At 44.0% G+C, this 20,244-nt stretch overlaps 1 protein-coding gene and 1 long non-coding RNA gene across 9 annotated transcripts in view; one reads left to right on the top strand and one right to left on the bottom strand.

Moving 5' to 3' along the window:
- The first annotated feature begins 609 nt into the window (after positions 1-609).
- Positions 610-2,074, top strand: LOC310914637. Its single transcript, XR_014591066.1, has 2 exons — positions 610-741; positions 2,044-2,074. It is a non-coding gene; the product is annotated as an uncharacterized lncRNA (long non-coding RNA).
- IQCH (IQ motif containing H) overlaps positions 1,284-20,244 on the bottom strand; it is a 53,958-nt gene continuing 34,997 nt past the window's right edge. For 5 of the 8 annotated variants that reach the window (XM_083870914.1, XM_083870916.1, XM_083870915.1 and 2 more), the window contains 7 exons: positions 17,473-17,593; positions 16,222-16,508; positions 10,935-11,102; positions 8,444-8,569; positions 7,841-7,902; positions 5,908-6,016; positions 3,205-4,679 (listed from right to left, as the gene is read on the bottom strand). In XM_083870914.1, coding sequence (XP_083727040.1) covers positions 4,578-4,679; positions 5,908-6,016; positions 7,841-7,902; positions 8,444-8,569; positions 10,935-11,102; positions 16,222-16,508; positions 17,473-17,593 — 975 coding nt within the window. In that variant the 3' untranslated portion in view covers positions 3,205-4,577. The other 3 variants (XR_014591065.1, XM_083870917.1, XM_083870918.1) reach the window with 3 other exon arrangements.

The following is a 20,244-nucleotide window of genomic DNA, read 5'->3' as shown; positions in this document are numbered from 1 at the left end:
GCCCGGGAATGGAGAGGGAATGGGCCCGGGAATGGCTCAGGAGTGGAGAGGGAATAGGCCCGGTAATAGGACGGGAATGGAGAGGGAATGGGCCCGGGAATGGCTCAGGAGTGGAGAGGGAATGAGCCCGGGAATGGGCCCAGTAATAGGATGGGAATGGAGAGGGAATGGGCCCAAGGACGGAGCGGGACAGCGGCCCGGGAATAGGACGGGAATGGAGCTGGAGTGGAGAGGGAACAGGCCCGGGAATAGGACGGGAATGGACAGGGAATGGGCCCCGGGAATGAAGCGGGAATCACCGGGGAATGGAGAGGGAACGGGCCCCGGGAATAGGACGGGAATGGCTCAGGAGTGGAGAGGGAATGGCCCCCAGGCCTGGGCCCCTCGGCTCAGGAAGGACACTGAGGGGCTGGAGCGCGTCCGGAGCTGGGGAAGGGTCTGGGGCTCCAGGAGGGGCTGAGGGAGCTGGGGAAGGGTCTGGAGCCCCAGGAGGGGCTGAGGGAGCTGGGGAAGGGTCTGGAGCCCCAGGAGGGGCTGAGGGAGCTGGGGAAGGGTCTGGGGCTCCAGGAGAGGCTGAGAGAGCTGGGAAAGGGGCTGAGCCTGGGGAAAAGGAGCTCAGGGGGAATTTCTGGCTCTGCACAACTCCCTGACAGGAGGGCCCAGCTGGGGGATCGGGCTCTGCTCCCCGGGAACAGGGACAGGAGGAGGACATCGGCTAAAGCTGCACCAGGGGAGGCTCAGGTCGGACACCAGCAGGAATTTCCTCACAGAAAGGGTGGTCAGGCCTTGGAAAGGGCTGCCCAGGGAGGTTTGGAGTGCCCATCCCTGGAGGTGTCCAAGGAATTCCTGGATATGGCACTCAGTGCTCTAGGCTGGCACAGATGGACAATGACCTTGGATGGGCTTTTCCCACCTCAGTGATCTGGGGTTCCACCACAGACACCCCCAGGCTGGGCTGGAGCTGAGGGATGGGGCACCCTGAGCCCTGCATGGAGTGAGGGACGAGTGGGAATATCACAAAAAAAATAATAAATGGATAATCACATTTTTAGAAAGGTTTTGTTGGCTCCCCCATGCTGAGGGAGCACCTGGCTCACCTGTGCTCAGGTGAGTGTCCAGCTGCACTGGCTTTACCTGGCAGACCTCCCTAAAAGTCTTCAAGTGTCACACCCTTCTCAAAGAAATATTTTAAAATCACAGCCTGTATCCCGTTTTTCTAAATAAAAGCTAAGGTTTTGAACCATTTTTCATTCTGTTTGAGAGGGGGAAGAAGGGTCCAGAAAACTGAGAAATGGAAACAATTTTTTTTTTCTTTCAATAATTGCAAGCAATATCTCAAACTCAGCAATCTTAGACCATTGAGCTGTGCAGTATCAACATGTTAATTAATCAATTACTACCCAACAATATGCCCTGTTTATTTACTGTACTACATGTGTGTAGAAGAAGTAATTATTAATCATCACCAGCAACAAATTTCCCCTTCAAGTTCACCTCCCTATAATTAATAGAGCATATAGTTTAGCTTTAATATATTTCTTTAGTAGTGATAACAGTGGCTGAGGATGGAAAAGTTGGAATCTGGTACAGTGGTGAAGGGTTGAAATAAAAATATTGAACCTTTAGAGTGATACAATGCTAGTATTAATGTAATTAATGATAGTATTTCATTAATTACATTAATGAAGGTTGTCAATTATTTGAGTTGTTCATCAGTATAACAAAATCTGAAGTCTGAAATGAAATACAGAGGATCTGTACAATGTACTCAGATCTACAGTATCCCATTGTTAAATGGATTTGATAGGAATTTCTAAGGAAAACCTTCAAAATCCAGGGATTTATTACCTTAACCTGGAGGGGAGGTGCTTAAATTCTCCTGATCTTGAGGTACTGGAGATCTTCCAGGAAAAAGGGAGAGTGAACATTTCACATTTCATTTCAGAAGACATCTGGGAGTGGTGGTGTTGATAAACTGCTTTTTTTTTTTTTTTTTTTTTTTTTTTTTTTTTTTTTTTTTTTTTTTTTTTTTTTTTAATCCAGGGCTTTAAACCCAACTACCTAAAACAGGAGACCCAGTTTCCAGTATCATCAACTCCAGGTAGCTCTTTCAGGAGAAATGACCTGAAGTGGTCTGTGCTACACTTAAATTCTTGCTGAAACAAAACCCACCAAGTGCTGCCAGTTAAACAAACGTCTCCATTTCCAGCTCTGGCTCCTGGGGAGCACAAATCCTTCCTTTTAATTGTCTGCATCCTCTGCAGTTGCTGCCAAACCTGCTGTCCCTCACCTCCTGCCATAAGCATTCCTCCACTCCCTGCAGCTGTTTTTGCCCAAATCTGGCATTTTTTGGGGGCAGTTTCTGATGAGAAGCCACACTTGGGCCACTTTTAATCTTTTGTTTCACACTTGTTCTGTTTTCTTCCCATCCAGCTCACGTTCTGAAATTCAATCTACACTTCACCATTACTCTTTTAGTGAGTGGGAATAAATAATCCAGGAGTGTGAACAGAATTATATTCCTGACTTTTTAAACAATATTATAATCTCATTTTAAATCTACAGCATTGCTAAAAAAAACCCCACATTTTTGGCACCAGCAGCATGGGAGCTGAATGTGCAAAGCAGTTTTCAATCCTTCCATCAGCTCAAGGCTCAGAAGTGTTTGTAGTAATTAAAAACTTTTTTTTTTTTCACCCCCCTTTTCAAAATACATTTCACACTTTGCACATGCTGAGAAATCTCTCTCACCACGGGAACTTTCAGGTCACTTGTTTCCTGCAAAAAACAGGTACAGTTTTCTTTTGTCAGGGTAGAACAAAGGCAGAAGGAAGTGCAGGTTTCATTTCCTCCTAGGACACCGCAGTCTATTAAGTGCCAGTGAACTAATGAGCCTCTCAGACCTTATGTTGTTCTGGCTTGGATCAAGGCTTCCTTTTTCCTTAACCCTTTGGAAACCAGCTCAAAGTGCAGCTGAATTTCACCTTGGGAAGAAATTCCACCTCTGTGGGCTCTGGGGTATCCAAACCCAACACTACGTTTATGTAAAATAAATTAATAAAATCAGGAATTAAAATTCTCCTGTGGATTTTTATTTGAAGCAGGAATCAGCATTTGTGTAAATGTTTTCATCTGCAATGAATTAATTCTGTGACCAAAGTAAAAGAGAGAAAAAAAACCCACCAAAAATCATGTCTCATGCTGAGGGATCAAAGATTTGCTGTCAGAAAAACTGGCTGCTGATCTCGTGCAACTGCTTGGTCCCATTTAGAAGAATTTGTGCTAAAACTGGTTTTCCCTGAAGTTTTTTGGGAAATAATCCCAAGGATACTTGTCATTCCTGGGATAACAATCTCCATTCAATGGGATCTGCTCTTCCAGAGCAAAATGTGGCATGTGTTGTTTGTTGGGATATTAAAGATTTGATGGATAAAGATAATTTTACAAATGTAATGTTGTCCTTTGACAACACAGCACAGCAATTGAGACCAAAAGGGTCACCAGTATCCAAAATACAGATGGACAGACCTGTAAAAGTCATGGAATTCTGGGAATCATAGTGCAAGGAGAATTCTATTGATAAATTAGTTATTACTGAGCTTTTTGATAACTTGTAAACGACCATAAAAGAACTGCTGCAAAAGTCTTTAGATAACAGAAAAAGCAGCATAACAATAGAGCTGGTTCTGCAGAGGAATGTGGGGTGCTGGAATTACTGATAAAGTGGGGTTTAAATTAAGGCATTTATAGGCAAAAGGACAATGGGATAGTTTGAGCTGGGAGGGACTTTAAATCTCACCTCATCTCACCCCTGCCATGGGCAGGGACACCTTCCACCACCCCAGGCTGCTCCAAACCCTGTTCAGCCTGGCCTTGGACACTGCCAGGGATCCAGGGGCAGCCACAGCTTCTCTGGAAAATCCATTCCAGTGTCTCCTCACCCTCACAGGGAATAATTCCTTCCTAATATCTCAACCAACCCAAATCTCCTTCAGTTTGAAGCCATTTCCATGTCCTGGCACTCCAGGTCCTTCTGTCTCTCTCCATCTTTCGTGTAGCTCCTTCAGGGTTGACTTGAGGTCACCCCAAAGCTTCTCCTGTCCAGGCTGAGCAATCCCAACCTTTCCTCCCAGCAGAGCTGCTCCATCCCTCTGCTCATCCTGGAGCCTCCTCTGGACTCTCTGGCAGCTCGAACCCTGCACCTCCTTTCCTGCCAGGAGCCTTTCAGTGTTCACAGCCTGTTGGGAAGGGAATTTGGGCTCTCAGGGCTCTTTTCAGGGCTCTTTTCTCCTGCTCTGAGTCAGTGACAAAGGCAGCTTGACCCCATTAATGAGATTTTTAACCCATACACTGAATTTTAGGAATGACAACGGGGACACGAGGAGGATTAGGATGATCCTGTGCTTTTCAACAAGAAAGGTGGGATGTTCCCAATGCCACAACCAGCACTCACAGAGATTTTCTGTCCCGGTTAATGTTACTTCACACAGCAACTCAGAGGGAAAACCAAACCTGTTCTTACAGATGAAGCATTTCCAGAAGCATAAGGAATGAGGCACTTGAACATTTTCTGTTAACTATTCTTTCAGAGCATCTGCTTCCCAAGGTTGTTCTTCTTCCCATCTCAGTTTGTTCTCTGCTGTAACTCCTAGAATTGCTTCAATATCCCGAATTGCCATCTGTAAGAGATTCCAGGATACAAGTTATTTAATGGGCATTATAATGGAATCCAGGGTGCACAGCTGGCAGTGCCTGCCTTGAACAGGTAACAGGGTTACACGGGACAGGATGCACCAATTAAATTTAATATTACTTTGGGGACATTTAGGGGAATTATTAGTAAAGATGTACAAATCCCAGGTAAATAAAAATACAATTTGTACTCCTAATTAACTAACAGGTGTTTTGTTTCACATATGTTCACTCACAATGAAGAAAAAGTTCTCTTTTATAATTTTCTCCAGTGGTTGCTTTTCATTCCCTCATACTGAAAAATGTGGAATATTTTTGTTGTTGCTTTTTATTCTGTAACATGTTGAAATTTAATTATGTCTTTCCCCAAAATCTGTCATTTCACACTCCACTTGAAAATCTAGTCAGGGTGGAAAGACTCTGCTATGAATTATGTGACACGACTGAAGATACAAACCCAACACAGCGTTCACCTTTCACAAAACACACACAGGCAGCAGCTTGGAAAGTTTTTATAAAGTTAAAGGTGATGCAGCTCAGCAAAAGGAACCCCTGTGGGAAGCTGAGCAATTCTCTGGAATCAAAAAGCAGCTTTTGTAAGGAGGGCTCGTTCCAGGGCACAGGGTTGGATTCCTGATTGCTTTTCTGGCTCCTTTTGGCAGCGAGGTGGGGGAACCTCCCCAGGGTTTTGTCCTCCCCTTCTCCACCCTGGGATGGGCACACTCACAAAACAGAGAAAATTTGGAACAAAATCCATTTGGGGTGAGGAATGGGAATGAATGGATTAGTGGCTGCCTGCTTGAAAGAAATCAGTGTTAATAATCCAAGCGGTTATTATCAACTGAGAAATTTGTTTCTAATTTAAGCTTCTTATACCTTGATGGTGTCCCTTTAAAAATAAAGCAGGCAATTGTGACAAGAGCTGTGTGAGGCACTGCCAACAGCTCCTTTGCTCTTCCAAAGGACACTCAGGAGCATTAGATTACAAATAAATTCGCGCTCAAGGATGTCTCTTTTCAAAGCAAAAAGTTTCAAACTTAAATTTAACTAACGGGTTCAGTGGGAGACCCGACTACACTGACCCAGACACTGTAAAAACCACAGGCAGGCAGCGATAAAAAAGGAATGGTTTAGCACTTGTTTATGATCCAGCATGAGGTATTTGCAGGCCTTGTACCCAAATTAACCGGGATCGTTAGTTAATTAACACCTCACCTTAAAATTGGTCTCGCCTTGCATATTAGGTGCTGATATTTCTTGATGGATGATGAAGAGATTGCGAGCAAAGGTCAGGAGGACCCCCTGGAGATCCTCTCCAATTGTTCTGTATAATGATATCCAAACAAATGAGTTTACCAATGATTCCCTTTCGCGTGCCTTAAAAAACAATCGCCCTCTCATTTGTGCCTGCCTGGTGCCGGAATTTAATGAGGATTTTTCAATCTCACAAGGTGAAAATCTACAGGGAGATATGAAAGATGAGGCTCCATTTTAACTTGTCAACGGGAAGGATTTGTGTGATAAATAATTTTTTATTAATCAACTTAGCAGAAGTAAGCAGAGAGGTTTCAGCTACTCCAAGGAAAAGGTGATTGCTGAGGTGGGACTGAGGCAGCAGAACACTTGAAACACCCAACATTAGTTAGGAAAAACTGTTGCTTCAGCCTAAAATTGGGAAAGAAATTTCAGCAGGATCAACATTTCTTAGATGGGTGCAGCTTTTGAAGCTTTGGTTTCCCATACAGACCCTCCATACCTTATGGAAAATGAATTACACTGAGGATAAATGTGCCTCGATTGCTGGAATCGACCACAGATCTCTGATGGAATAAAATGGGTGATTCTCAGGGATGTTTCAGGTATTTCAGTTACTTTATAAGCTCCAAGTCCTACAATCTTGAAAATATTTCCCAATTAACGCTGTGAAATTGCACTGAAAACGTGATGGCAGACAACAGGAATCCTCTTTGCTGCAAGCTGAGTTTATTTCTTCTTATCCTACGAGCAAAAATTTAGATTTTTTTTTTTCCTTCCTGCAGAGGCTTTTTCTGTGCTGGGAGATCGTTAGCAGATCCCATTCCTGCCCTCCCTCTCCTCTGTATTCTTTCCATGTCAGTCATGCTCTCCAGAGCTCTAAACATTTTCATTGCCTCCCTCTCACAGAACAGCAGGATTTCTTCCAGCATCTCCCAGGACACACTCTTAACCTTTTTCCACAGGATCATGACATTGTTTGACTCACAGATCCCGTTCCCAAAACCTCCTTGTTCCTCATGTTCATTACTCCTCTCTAAATGTAATTTCTTCCACCTGGTTCCAACCAAACCTAATTCTATTTCTCGTATTGTTCCATCAATTTGTCGGGATCATTTTGAATTCTGATCCTGCCCTCCAGAACACTTGCAGGCACATCCAAGCACTTGAAGAAGCTGTTTTGTTATCCAGGTCATTAATGAAATAGCTGCAGCATCAAAGGAATACAGAACAGGCTGAGAGCAGAACGCTTCAGCTCCTCACTTATTACATCCTATTTTGGCAGGAAACTTGGGCAAGAACAATATAAAAAAGGCATTAAACTTCCCCCTCCTCTGCCTGGTGGAAGTCAGGTTTTTAATAATGTTGCCTGTAGGAGTAAGGCTGTGCTAATCCAAGGGAGAGATTGCTCCTGACAGGGAATTCAGCTCTCCTGAAGCCAATTCCAGCAGCTCCTGAGCCTGGAGTGCCACCAGCCCTTGGGACCAGCACATTCCTGCCCTTCTTTTATGACTGAAATGCTTAAAAATAAGCTAAAACTCTCCCAAAGGCCAACCTTGGGTGACAATCAGGTGTTCAGGTTGTTCATTCCCTCCCTGGCCTTTGGCAGAGCTGCTCCAGTGTCACTCCCTGCACACCCAGAGTGTCCCCAGCTCTTTGTCACCCTGGGTTAGGGACACTCCACACTCACATCATTCCCAAACTGTGTCCCAGAGTGTCCCCAGCTCTTTGTCACCCTGGGTTAGGGGACAGTCCACACTCAGATCATTCCCAATTTGTGTCCCACAGTGTCCCCAGCTCTTTGTCACCCTGGGTTAGGGGACAGCCCACACTCAGATCATTCCCAATTTGTGTCCCACAATGTCACCCTGGCTTAGGGACAGCCCACACTCACATCATTCCCAGGCTGTGTCTCTTCTGGTCTTCATACAACACAAAAATTGTTCCTTGTTTTTCCTGTTAATTGAGACAAAATTGCTTTATTTATTGCTAAAAGAGTGGTAATTGTAATAAATTTAATAATTGTAAACAATGTGTTACAGAAAGTACACACCCAAACTAAGAAGGGCTGGTTTAGAATTGTGTGTAAGGAAATTATTGCTCAGTTTAAATAGATTATTGCTGTAACTTATTGTAGAGAATACAGTAAATACAGCAGAGTCTATTCAACAGCAAATATTTGGGTTTCAAAGCAGTAAGAGGTGGTTAAAAGTATCTTAAAATTATCTCCTTATACAGTTATTTTTATCAAGAAGCAGGTTAACCCCTAAAAGTCTTACACACACTGAAATTGAGAGAAAAACAGGTGTATGTGGCACTTGAGGGGTGAACATGGGGGTAGTGGATTGATGGCTGGATGATCCTAAAACTCTTCTTCAACCCTAACAACTCCACCATTTAAGACTGACATTGCTAGGAGTGATTTTATCATAAAAGAATTTACAAACAAAAGTTCTGCAGGACAAAGATCACATTTTCTCATCTCTCCTGCTCCCACCTGGAGGTCAAATCCAACCCCACGAGCTTGACAGAGGTGGAGGAGGAGGTTGTAGGAGATCCCAGAGAGGCTGGAATGCCTCAGTTGGCTGCTGGCCACGGCACACCGGGGGCTGCTCGGGGCAGGCTGCAGAGAACAACCCAAAATTCCTCACTTTCACACCAGTTTGGATCAGAACCCAACATTTAAATGCTAAATCAGTGACTTTTCACAAGGGATGGAGGGACAGGAGAAGAAGAAATGGCTTCATGCTGATAGAGGGTGAGGTTAGGTGGGATTTTGGGGAAGAAATTGTTTCCTGTGAGGGTGGGGAGACCCTGGAATGGATTTTCCAGTGGCTGCCCCTGGGTCCCTGGAAGTGTCCAAGGCCAGGTTGGATTTAATCCCACATTCCCCAGTTGTCCAGAGAAGCTGTGGCTGCCCCATCCCTGGAGATGTCCAAGGTTGGATGGGGCTTGGAGCAGCCTGGGGTGGTGGGAGGTGTCCCTGCCCATGGCAGGGGTGAGGTGGGATAAAATTAAAGTTCTCTTCCCACCCAAACCATCCTGAGATTCTATAAATGGTTTTTTGCCAGTGAACTCAGTGTGGAGTAAGACTCCCTTTGGAGGAATTCCTGCTCCTCACAGGCTCTGCTGGACACAGACATTTCCATAAACCCCAGAATTGCTCTTCATGGACCAGATTTTGATGTTTTCACAGCCTCAGTGGTCACTGGGCCCTGTGAGAGCGCTGAATCCAACCTGCCCTTGGACATTCCAGGGATCCAGGGGCAGCCACAGCTTCTCTGGGAACCTGTGCCTCCCTGGGAGGGATTTATTCCCAATATCTCACCTGGCCCTGCCCTCTCTCCCCCTTGGATAAAGGTGGGTGCTGGATCAAGTTTAAACCCTCACCAGTGCTCAGGCCAGAACAGAGAAGTTGCTTTGAGGAGCTCTGAGCAGAGCTGTTCCAAACCAAGGCTTTCCTGGTGTTATTTTTAATGCTGGACTGTTCCCTGAGAGCAGGGACACTGCACATCAAAGCCTGTAATTTCCAGTATTTCCCCCTAAAATGATATTTGTTTTGACATCGACTCATTTAAGTTGACATAGCTGAAATCCTGATCTAATACATCTCTGCCTGAAAATTAATCATGTTTATAATATTCTGAGAATTAATAACACCCATTGCTCAAGTCATTAACTTAAAAAAAAGGAGCTTCCAAAATCTCTTCCTCTGCAGTAGGGGACCACAAATAAATGAATGCTTGATAAAATAATCCAAGCAGCAGTTTAACAAGCGTAAACTTGAATGTGGCTGCAATAACACAGAACTATTGTTTAAGGGTTGGCATCAGGTTGATGAGGTGCTTATTTCAGCTACAAAGCATGCATACACATGCATAATGAACTGCAGGATGAATTATTAATGTGTTGCTTATTTAGCCTCATCTGTCTAGAAGATAATGTATCCTAACTATAATGAGTGATTGGTTTTGTACATAATTACAGGAGCAGCAGTATCTAGGAAATTTGTTCTTTCAAAGAAGGAGTTCTAAAAATAAAACCCTCTCACTAACTCCAGGGCTGCTCCGTTTTATCAAAATCAACCCTACCAGCATGGAGAATATCTAATAAATTAAAAGGGACAGAATCATTATTAACATCATAATTTTACACAAAGTGTTTTACTTAATCATTCATTACAGATCATGTGCAGTAAAAACATTTGTCTCTTGGTTTGTTTCTTTTTTTTCTCTTCTCCTGGGAGACTGCAGTCTTGTAGTTAACTCTTCAGGAGATAAAAATCTCAGAAATACAGGAAGAATTAAAAATAAAGCATATGATGACAATTTATGTTAATTCTGACAGAATTTTAATTAGGGAAAAAAAAAAGTTGCTACTTGATTACTTTTCATTTCTAAAACTTGGACTACTGGGACTAATCAGATCCAATTTATTTCTCTCCAACTAAAAGTGGTTGCTTGACGAGAACAATGGATCAAGAGCTCGTTAACCTCTAAATTACAGCTCCATGACATTTTTGGAATGGTGATACATTCCCTCCTCTGTGGATGGAAAAAAAGGCAGCTGTGAATCTTCTGTCAAAATAAGGCAAACAGCTTTTGTTTTCTATCCAGATGTGTATGTACATAGACACACACACTCCTCATGCTGACTTTTCTAAAGACATTTCTTCCCATTTTACAAAATCCCAGAATATTTTGGGTGGGAAGGGACCTTAAAGCTCATCCCATCCCACCCCCTGCCTTGGGCAGGGACACCTTCCTCTGTCCCAGGCTGCTCCAACCCCCTCCAGCCTGGCCTGGGACATTCCAGGGATGGGATTGTTCCATTTTAACTCCAACTGTGCTGTTATCCCATGACTTTATGAACCTGGTAAAATCCAAGAGCAGCAGTTTAACACCTGAAGGGAGCAGATTCAGCTCCTCTAGGGGAGATGAATTAGTAATCCCATGAATGATTATATTTGGGAACACATCAGTGCTTACAGGTTTTGTCCCCTCGTGCTGAACCTGTTGGCTTTTGCTTTCCTTTGATCCCAGAGGTCCTTGCAGGCAGCTGGAGCCACCATCCAGGTTTCCATCTGTCATGTACATCAGGAGCTGAGTCTGGGCCAGCTGGTCACTGTAGCAAAGGTCAAGGTCTGTTGCCCACACCTAACCAAAACAAAGAGGGGCAATTATTTTAATTCAAATAAATTAAGAGGAAGAACAAGGAGAGTAAAATTCAGCAATTGTGAAGGAACATCTCTGCTTTTTTTTTTTTTTTTTTTTTTTTTTTTTTTTTTTTTTTTTTTTTGTCCTGTGTGTTGGCATTTCCTGCTGCTGGAGCAAGGTTGGCAGCGATGAAGATGTGAGGAAGGAATTCCTGGCTGGGAGGGTGGGCAGAGAAGCTGGGGCTGCCCCTGGAATGTCCAAGGCCAGGCTGGACAGGGCTTGGAGCAGCCTGGGACAGTAAAAAGTGTCCCTGCCATGGCAGGGGTGGCACTGGAGGGGATTTAATATCCCTTCCCACCCAAACCATTCTGGGATTCTGTGATTCCACAAACCACTTCCAAACAGGAACAACCAGAACTCTTCTGTAACTCCAGAAATAATCTCTCAGGGAGGACTGAGGGAAGCACTGTGGATTGCTCCTGCAATCCTCCTCCACCCCAATAACCACAGCTTGCTTTTCCCAGGAGTTTTTCCCTGCTTAAAAAAAAAAAAAAAAATCCCTGTGCCTGCCCTGCCAGTGAGCAACGTTCCCACAGCCCAAGATGTGCCCTGCAGAGAGGACCCCTTCAAACAAATCTCCCAGTGAACAACTTGCCTCAGCCCTGGAATGGTAAATGGACTCATTATAAGGATATTAAGGGGTCAGGCAGCCAAGGCCTCTTGGAAAAGTGGAGTCAATTTGAGAATCATATGCACAGAGTAATGCCCTTTGGATAATGGGGAATAAATCACCCCAGTAACAGTTGTTAATATCTAACTGCCAAGTATCTGTTGCTGTATTAAATATCCTATTTGTCAACTTAAATATTTCCTGCTGCACGGTCTAAAATGCAAATTGGATGCTAATGGCTGGCTTTGCTTAGTAATAGGGGAATGTTCCCCAATTATAATACTTAATTTTCTTCAATAATTTATTGTTTATCATCACTTGTGCAAGACAGGAAGGACTTTGCTGTCCATTTCTCCTTTTCCAGTGTGTGCTAACCTTTTCAACGAGCCAAATAATAATTACAAACTATTCATATTGTGGGAGTGTTCCATTAATTTTGATAAATATTATCAACAAAATCTGTGTCAGTATGTCCTAGATCTTGTCTGAGCTGGGTTTTACACTCTCAATTAAAACTTTGCCTTCAGAAAGAGGTGGCAGAGCTGCATGAGGGAAGCAGGGACTGGAAATTTTGGATATCTGAGGGCTCCAAGTGATGGGTTTGCTCTTAATCCAGACCCTGATATTACACCTGACCTCAAAATCCACACCTGAAGCTTTGCTGAGCACAAACAGAGCTGCAGGAGGCAAGCTGGACTGAAGGGGGACCATAAAAAAGGTTAAGCAAAAAACATCCCTGCGACTGAAATGAGTCCCAGAGCAAAATGCAGGGAATGAGCTGAGGATTTAACAGCAGATAAAACATTAAAAAAGCAGCCTGGCAAAGCTCAGTGATGGATAAATTCATTCCACCCTCCCAGGGATTCAGAGTTACTCCCCAAATCCCACCTGGTCAGTGCCTACAATGAAAACACTTGGAAGTCACATTGTTTTAGTGTCAGATGTAGAGAAAAACCCATTAATTACTTGTGTGATCCATTTCACATCACCTAAACAAAGCCCCCCAGCATGCCAGCCTGGCTCCAGTGCCCAGGAGCTGCTCTCTCCTGGATCCCCTGCTCCAGGGAATGGCTCCAGCTTGCCCAAGGAAGGGGCTGGAAGAACAGAAAAAGATTTTGGCAAAGCAAATTTTATGCTGGAAATCATGAGATTGATCAAATACTGGTTTTAAGAGTTTCTCTTTGCATACAGAGGGGATTAAATAGTTTTTGGATGTGGTTTCATCCTCTCAGCCCAGTTTCTGCTGCTGCCTACAGAATGAAGAGTTTGGATCTACAGGAGGGATGAGGGGAGGTGTCCATCCCTCCCCTGCTGTAACAAAGGAGAGCAACAAAACCTCCTTAAGCTCCTTAGGCAAAGTCATTGTAATATTTTACATTTTCCAATATAAGGTGTGGGGAGGGGGAGGAGGAGAAGGAGGAGGAATAGGAGGAAGGCAAACATGGCTGGGAGCCACCTGTCCACCTCCTTTCATCCCTGAGCCTGGGGCTGAACCACCCCTGTTGGAACAGAGAGCAGCCAAATGGTCACTCCTTGGTGCCAGCTGGGATCACCCCCAAGGATTGTTTTCCTGGCTCAGGATTCTCTGAGAACACTTTGATTGTGGCCATATCCCCTCCTGCCCTGGATGTGTCCCAGAACATCCCTAACGTGGGGGAGGAAGGAAGAAGGATCAGATGGCACAAGATTTTCCAGCTTTATCCTAGCAGGGGATTCCCTTTTGCCATGGAAACACAAAAATGTCCTTTAAATCCCCTTTGTGCTGCTACAGAAATGGGAGAATGAGGGATCTGACCAGGTAAATCATCTCCCTCCAGTAAATCAGGAGCTCTTAGGAGATGACCTGAGCAAAGGTGATGTTTAAGTAAAGAATAATAAAATTCTACAGATTAATTATTGAGCCCATCCCCATTTTCTGAGCATGTACAATAAGGGCAGGGATGTAATTGTACACATTTATAACTGGGGGTGACAAATCCTGACAGGATTGCATGGAAAATTAGCAGAACACAAGGAGTTTTCATCTGAAATGTTTCAGAATTTAAGTTCAGAAATTAAACTGGAACAGAACAGCCTAGAACTGATATTTGATTTTCAAAGGCAGGAGTTAAGATTTTAGATAGATTTAAAACTGATTTTAAGTCAAGCTAAGCAGAGAACAGATTAGGACTCTCCAGAATCCCACCAATGGACAAGAAAGGAGTTAGAAATACACCCTGCAAGACTTGCTGGCTGTTTATCCAAGGAAATATTTGCTTCCAGGGGATTCTCCTTTGGCACAAACAGCTCCAGAGCCGGCGCTCGGTGGTGAAATCTCCAGTGAATAAAGTCACAATTATGCTGGAATTCTTTACAGCTTCCATAAAAACGCTTCAGCTTTAGAATGTAAAACTTGAGAAGGGAAGGAAACATAAATTCTTAAAGAGTTACTAAATTACAGCTCGGCTCTCTCCCGTTTAACTGTTTTATCTGCAGCTGGTATCGACGGCTGCCTTATTGTAAAGAGCATTTTTAAACAAGCGCTTGAGCGATACTGTAAAAATGTCAATTAGTAAAATATTAATGCAAGAGATTTTAAAGTGTGCACAGGGATGGATTGGGGCGGTGCTGGCAGGTTCTCCTCCGGCTGCCATCTCGTGGTAACTGCTGGGATGGGCTGGGGATCACCCAAAAATTTTAATTTCAGGGCTCTGCAATTCCTCTGTCCTGCTGGATATAGGGCTGGGAGATGGGTGATGATAACACCGTGGCTTTTGTTGGAAAATAACATATTAAAAATGTGTTGTTTTCTGTCTGGAGAGGCTTTTGGATGCTGTGGGGAATTGTCCAACCCCAATGTTCCCTTAGCACTGCTGGGGCTGTGCAAAAGCCATCAGACCAATGGAAAAGGTGGCTTGGGATGCTGCTTCTCCAAATTATAAAGTCAGGTTTAAATGTGTTTAAATATTCCCTCTCAACCCAGTGGATTTCTGTGGGTGCAGTTCCCAGCTGGGATCTGACAGTCCACGCTGGCCAAGGCTTTGCTTGGAATGATCATCGTGGAAAATGAAGTGGGAATCAGAATCAGAAGTGATTCACTCCAAATTGTGCTTCTCCACTTCCTCCCCTGGACACTGAAAACAGCATCTCACTTCCCCTCAGGATCAGGGCACAGGTGTAACTGAGATAAGAAGAGATTCCTGAGGCAAACAGGGAATTTTGTGGAGTCCCAGCTTTCCCAGCCCCTTGGATCTCGTGGCAGCCAAGGCTCTGCCTTCCCACAGAGCTGTGTGACAACACACTTTGTTCCTCATCCATCCTTTTCTCCCAGTGCTCCAAAAATCAATGTTTTCTGTAAAACACACTTGGAGAGAATTCCTGAGTATCCTGTACTTCCAGGAAATTCATCTGAGCCTCCCACCTACTGCATTCAGGTGGACACTTGTGAAAGGAGTGAGCAAATGTTCCAAGGCTCTGATAGGATTTCTTGTTTGCCAAAAAACCAGAGCACAAGCCTTTGTGTGATATTTCTCTCTCCCAAGACAGATGGCCTCATTAATTGCCTCCACATCCAGTTAAATTTAAAATCCTGTGCTTAAATAATGTTAAAGTTGTGGTACATGCTGATAAACACGGGAAAGGTAAAAATCAGCTGGGAACAAGGGAAGAAAACCAAGAGAGGAATTCTAAGGAGCCACAAGAATCACTAAATGATTTAATGTGCCCTTGCTTGTGCCAGGAAATGTCACAACCTTAATAATCCAGGAAACATTCCTGCATTTCAGTGACCTCCTGGCCTGAGTGGAGCAATTGGCAAAACTCCCACTGACTTCCATGGGTGAGAATGTCATCCATTAATCTTTTTAAAGCAACTTTCCATGGAACTTGTCCAGTATGGCTTAGCCAGAGTTCTGATTACAATGCTTATGTACATCCATTTTGGGAATCCAATATAACTGGGATCTGAATTGCAGAGCTCACAAATTACTGTGAGGGTGAAGCTGTGGCTGCCTCTGGATCCCTGGAAGTGCCCAAGGCAAATTTGGAAGGAGTTTGGAGAAACCTGGGATAGTGGAAGGTGTTAGAATGAGATTATTTTTAAGGTTCCTTCCTACCAAAACCATTCCATGATTATTCTGATTCTCTGGTTCACCACAGCCACCCCACAGTGGTGTCAGTTACCAAAAACCTGCAAGTTCCCCCAGTTCCCCAGAGCCTTAAAATCCAGGGATGTTCCCTCCTAAACACTGAGGTCCTCAGAGAAGATTCCAGAAGAAAACAATGCCAAGAGAGTGAAAAACAAGATGTATCAGGTCTGTATTTGATGCTGTTAGAATACCTTCAGCTCACATGCCCCAGAGTTTGGAAATCCTTTGTTCCAAAGGGCAGAGCTTTCTCCTGATGCTTTTTGGAGTTGGAATTGGTCAGTCTCAGGGGGACAGGGTGAGGTAACAAACCTGCCCCACTCACCTGCTGCTCCCTCGTTTGGGGATGGGTGAAAGCCACAAAGTCCACGGAGAAGTAGCCAAGCACTCCTTTGGCTTTACAGGCCTCCCCAATCTTCAAGCAGAGACCTTTGAGGACCTCTGGATCCACAGAACGCTGTGGGATGGTGGTGCCTGAAGATCTGAGGGGCCCCTCAGCGTGGAGCTGATCCCCAGATGACAGCAGTGTCACCTCCCCTGTTGGCTCTATCAGCAGATCCACCGTGACGTTGGTGATGCTGGTTGAGAATGGGAAAGCTTCGATCACTCCACCTGGAATTTAAAAGGAATTATCTTGGAGTCAAATCTGCCCTTCAGAGTCAAATCCACAAGTGCTGCCCTTCAGAGTGCACAGGATGGAGCCACCACCTCCAGGGGGGATTGGAGAAACAGAAAAATAAATCAGTGGAAGGGGAGCAGCAGAGCCAGAATCGTGGATCTCTTGGAGGAGGAAGGAGTTTAATTAGTGGTTTTTCAGTCCCAAAGTGGATAAATCCCACAGATGATTGAGAAACGGTCTCTGGGGTAGCAGGAGTGAATCCAGCTCCACACCAGGCCCAGAACAGCTGGGAAATGCAATGTTGGGATTTGGGGGATGGTAACTCCTGCTGTGAGCTCATCTTGGAGACTCCCATCCATGTAATGGTCTTAGATAAGAGTCTCACCCACAAGAGGAATTTGGCATGGAAATAACAACTTCCAGCATGGTTTTCCATAGGAAAATCACCAGGAGAATTGCTTGGCATTCTGGATTTTAATTTTCATTGCATATAATTCCATGACACAATTTGTTGGGATAAACTGCTATGTAATAAAATCAGTACTAGATGTGTTAAGTGGCATTATTTAAAAAGAAAAATACCTTCAAGGCTTTGATTCATCCTTGTCTCTTCCATAAAGAAATCCATAAAGAAATCCATGTATTAAATATTCTCACATTTACCTTATGTGCTGGAATTCCCCAAAACCTTTCCCCCTTTGGGGCAGCACCCAAGGATTAATGAGTTGGTGCTTATGAATTCAGAATCCAGGACTGACATGGATTAAAATCTCAAATAGGACAAATGAATGATAGAACAGTGGCCTATAATTCATTGGTAAATGAACATTTGAAGCATAATGGAGAAATAAAAGGAGATAAATATTTAAATGGGCCCAAGACTAACAAGAATATGGCAGGCAATATGGCATAATTACTCCTTCTAACACTTCCCAGCGACTTTGCAGTCTTATTTACCTTGAGTAAGAAATGTTTGGAGGAATTTTTCCCATGTAGGGAATCGTTTCTCATTGACTGGCTGTACGTGCTGTGCTAAAAGGCCCGGCAGCTCCTGGGAGATCTTCACCAAAGCTAGCTCCTGCAGAAACAAATTAAATAGAACCACAAGCAATTTTACTACAGAAATGAAAACTGCTTGTGGGGTGATTAAAAACCAGGCCTCCAACAGGCAAAAAAAAAAAAAAAATGTGGTTACTGTTTACCCACAGTCAGGAAGCCTTTTTTTAATTTTTCTACTTGGGTCTTCTTCCCTCCTCCTGCAAACTGTCCTTCTCTGAAAGCCAATCCCCCCCACCTCAGCACTGCATCTCTTGCATTATAATTTATATCAATAATTGGATCTGGCATCTGAAAATGCCTGGTACTTGGTAACTGCTTTGGGATCAATAGCAGCAGTCAATAACTTGTACATTGCTTGTATTTTGAAGCAGCATATTGAAATAGTCACATATGCCAGCAATAGTTTTACTGGTTCTATGTTTAAGCTCTTCTATCAACCCAAATACCCTTCAGTTAAAAAAAAAAAAATTGGAATAATCAAGCAAAAGCATTTCTAAAGCAGGAGATATCTTTTTAAGTCTGTAAAATATCTGTAACAAACTCCCAAGTGCCCGTGTCTTTGGTGGAATTTGATTAGTCACTCCACAGCTAAAGCAGCTTTTTTTTTTTTTTCCTAGTTTTAAATTCTTTATTATCACACACACAGCCCAGCCCCATTAAATACAGCAAGTAACTGCTCTGCTTTTACTGCTCCCCAAAGCCCCAGAAGAACAGGAGCATATAAAGTGCAAGGACCCTGACTGGATTGCTTCAGGCTCCTTTTCTTGCTGCTTCATGAGCCTCCCCCTGCTCCCCTGGGGCTCTTCCCTCTGTTTTCCATCCCCTCTCCTGCAGCAATGACCAAACCCTCCTCTGATCCTGCCAATGTCCTCAGCCACAATCACTTCATCTCAGGCTCTGGAGGAACATGAGGAAACCTTATGGCTGACAGCTAAGGAGAGCAAATAAAAAATTAAAGCTGTTTTGTTTTTTTTTTTTTTTTTTTTTCCCCAGAGCAGTGAGTTCATAGAGATGGGCTTTGTCATGGAGCATGTGATGTAAGGCAACAAAAAAATGCAAATTTAAAATGAGTTCACTGTGATTTGCCCAGCAGAACGAGGAGGATGGAGCAATGATTAGAATCACTGGATGGTTTGGGTGGGAAGGGAACTTAAATTTCATCCAATTCCACCCTTCCCACTATCCCAGGCTGCTCCAAGCCCCATCCAACCTTGGACATCTCCAGGGATGGGGCAGCCACAGCTTCTCTGGACAACTGGGGAATCTAGGATTAACTCTGCATGCAGGAGAGCTGGATAAATCCTGCTCCTGGCTGCAGCCACCTTGAGACTTCAGGAAATGGATTTTCCACATGTGTCTCAGCTGCCCAGCCATGAAAAGGGGACAATTGCTGACAATTGAGGGGAAAAATACCTTAAAAATACTGAGGTGCTTAGAAGGTGATGCTGATATGGGATATGTGGGCTCCCATCACCTAATAAGGAGAAAAGGATGTTCCTGACTTAAAAAATATCACAAGAAAAGGGGTTTAAAATGGTTTTAGTCAGTTGATTGATGCACTAAGCAAAAACAAAGGAGCACATAAACTATGAGCTCCAAGCTCAGAATTTACCCAAAAACAAAGGAGCACATAAAACATGAAATCCAAGCTCAGAATTTACCCAAAAACAAAGGAGCACATAAAACATGAGCTCCAAGCTCAGATTTTACCCAACTCCAGCTCTTTACCCTGCTCATTTCCTCAGGATCTGAAGGAGGAATTTTTGGTTTTGGATGGCTCAGCTGACTGGAACAGCAGAGCAGTGAGCAAACAGCCATTGGCCTTGTGTGGGTTTGTGTTTGTGCTGAATTATTGCTGAGCCAACAAGGCACAGGCTGAGGTGGCTCATGAAAATCACCGTGAGCTTTGGAGAGAGGATGTGAGCCATGATGGATGTGCTGGAATTGCTGCCCCACAAATCAGTTCACAGCTGGCAGTGCAACACCTCTGTCACTCCCATCTCATCCCTGAGACCTGCTGACTGTGGCTATTGAGCAATTTAAGCAGAAATATAAAAACAAATAAAGTGAGAGGTGTGCAGCGGCTGCCTGAAAGATTTTGATAAATTACAGGGAGAAAAATAAAAACAAACCCAGGAATTTCAGCTGGACGTGGAGGCATTTGAGGGGTGCTGTGTGAGTAACAATTAAATTGGGACACAAATTTCTAGTGCAACAATTCTGGGTTGTCTCTCCTTTCACACAGAGCTGGAGGAGCCCACCTGGCTGGGGAAGAAACCTCCCTGGCCTGGCTGCAAAATCAGGCACAACTTCAATGGGATTTTTTTTCTCAGCCTTTTGAGAGTTCTTCTTGCCCATCTAAGGCGTGGCTGCTTGAGGATGATAAATCATGGACTCCTGGAATGGTTTGGGTTGGGAGGGAATTTAAATCCCATCTCATTCCACCTCTTCCATGGGCAGGGAAACTTCCACTATCCCAAGTTCCAACCTGGTGTTTCAGGGACACTTCCAGGGATCCAGGGGCAACCACAGCACTGGTGAGTGTGAAGGATGTGAGCACCAAACAGAAACAAATCAGGATTTTAAACAAATAATCAATTCAAGAAAATCTGACACACTTTCCCCTGAGCTCCAATGTGGCAGTGCTTTGAACAATCCCTGGGCAATCAG

Source organism: Zosterops lateralis, assembly GCF_965231275.1.
Source record: "Zosterops lateralis genome assembly, chromosome: 13".
NCBI classification, from domain to species: Eukaryota; Metazoa; Chordata; class Aves; order Passeriformes; family Zosteropidae; genus Zosterops; species Zosterops lateralis.
The sequence above is the reverse complement of the archived record's forward strand: the minus strand, read 5'-3'. Positions and strand labels throughout refer to the sequence as shown.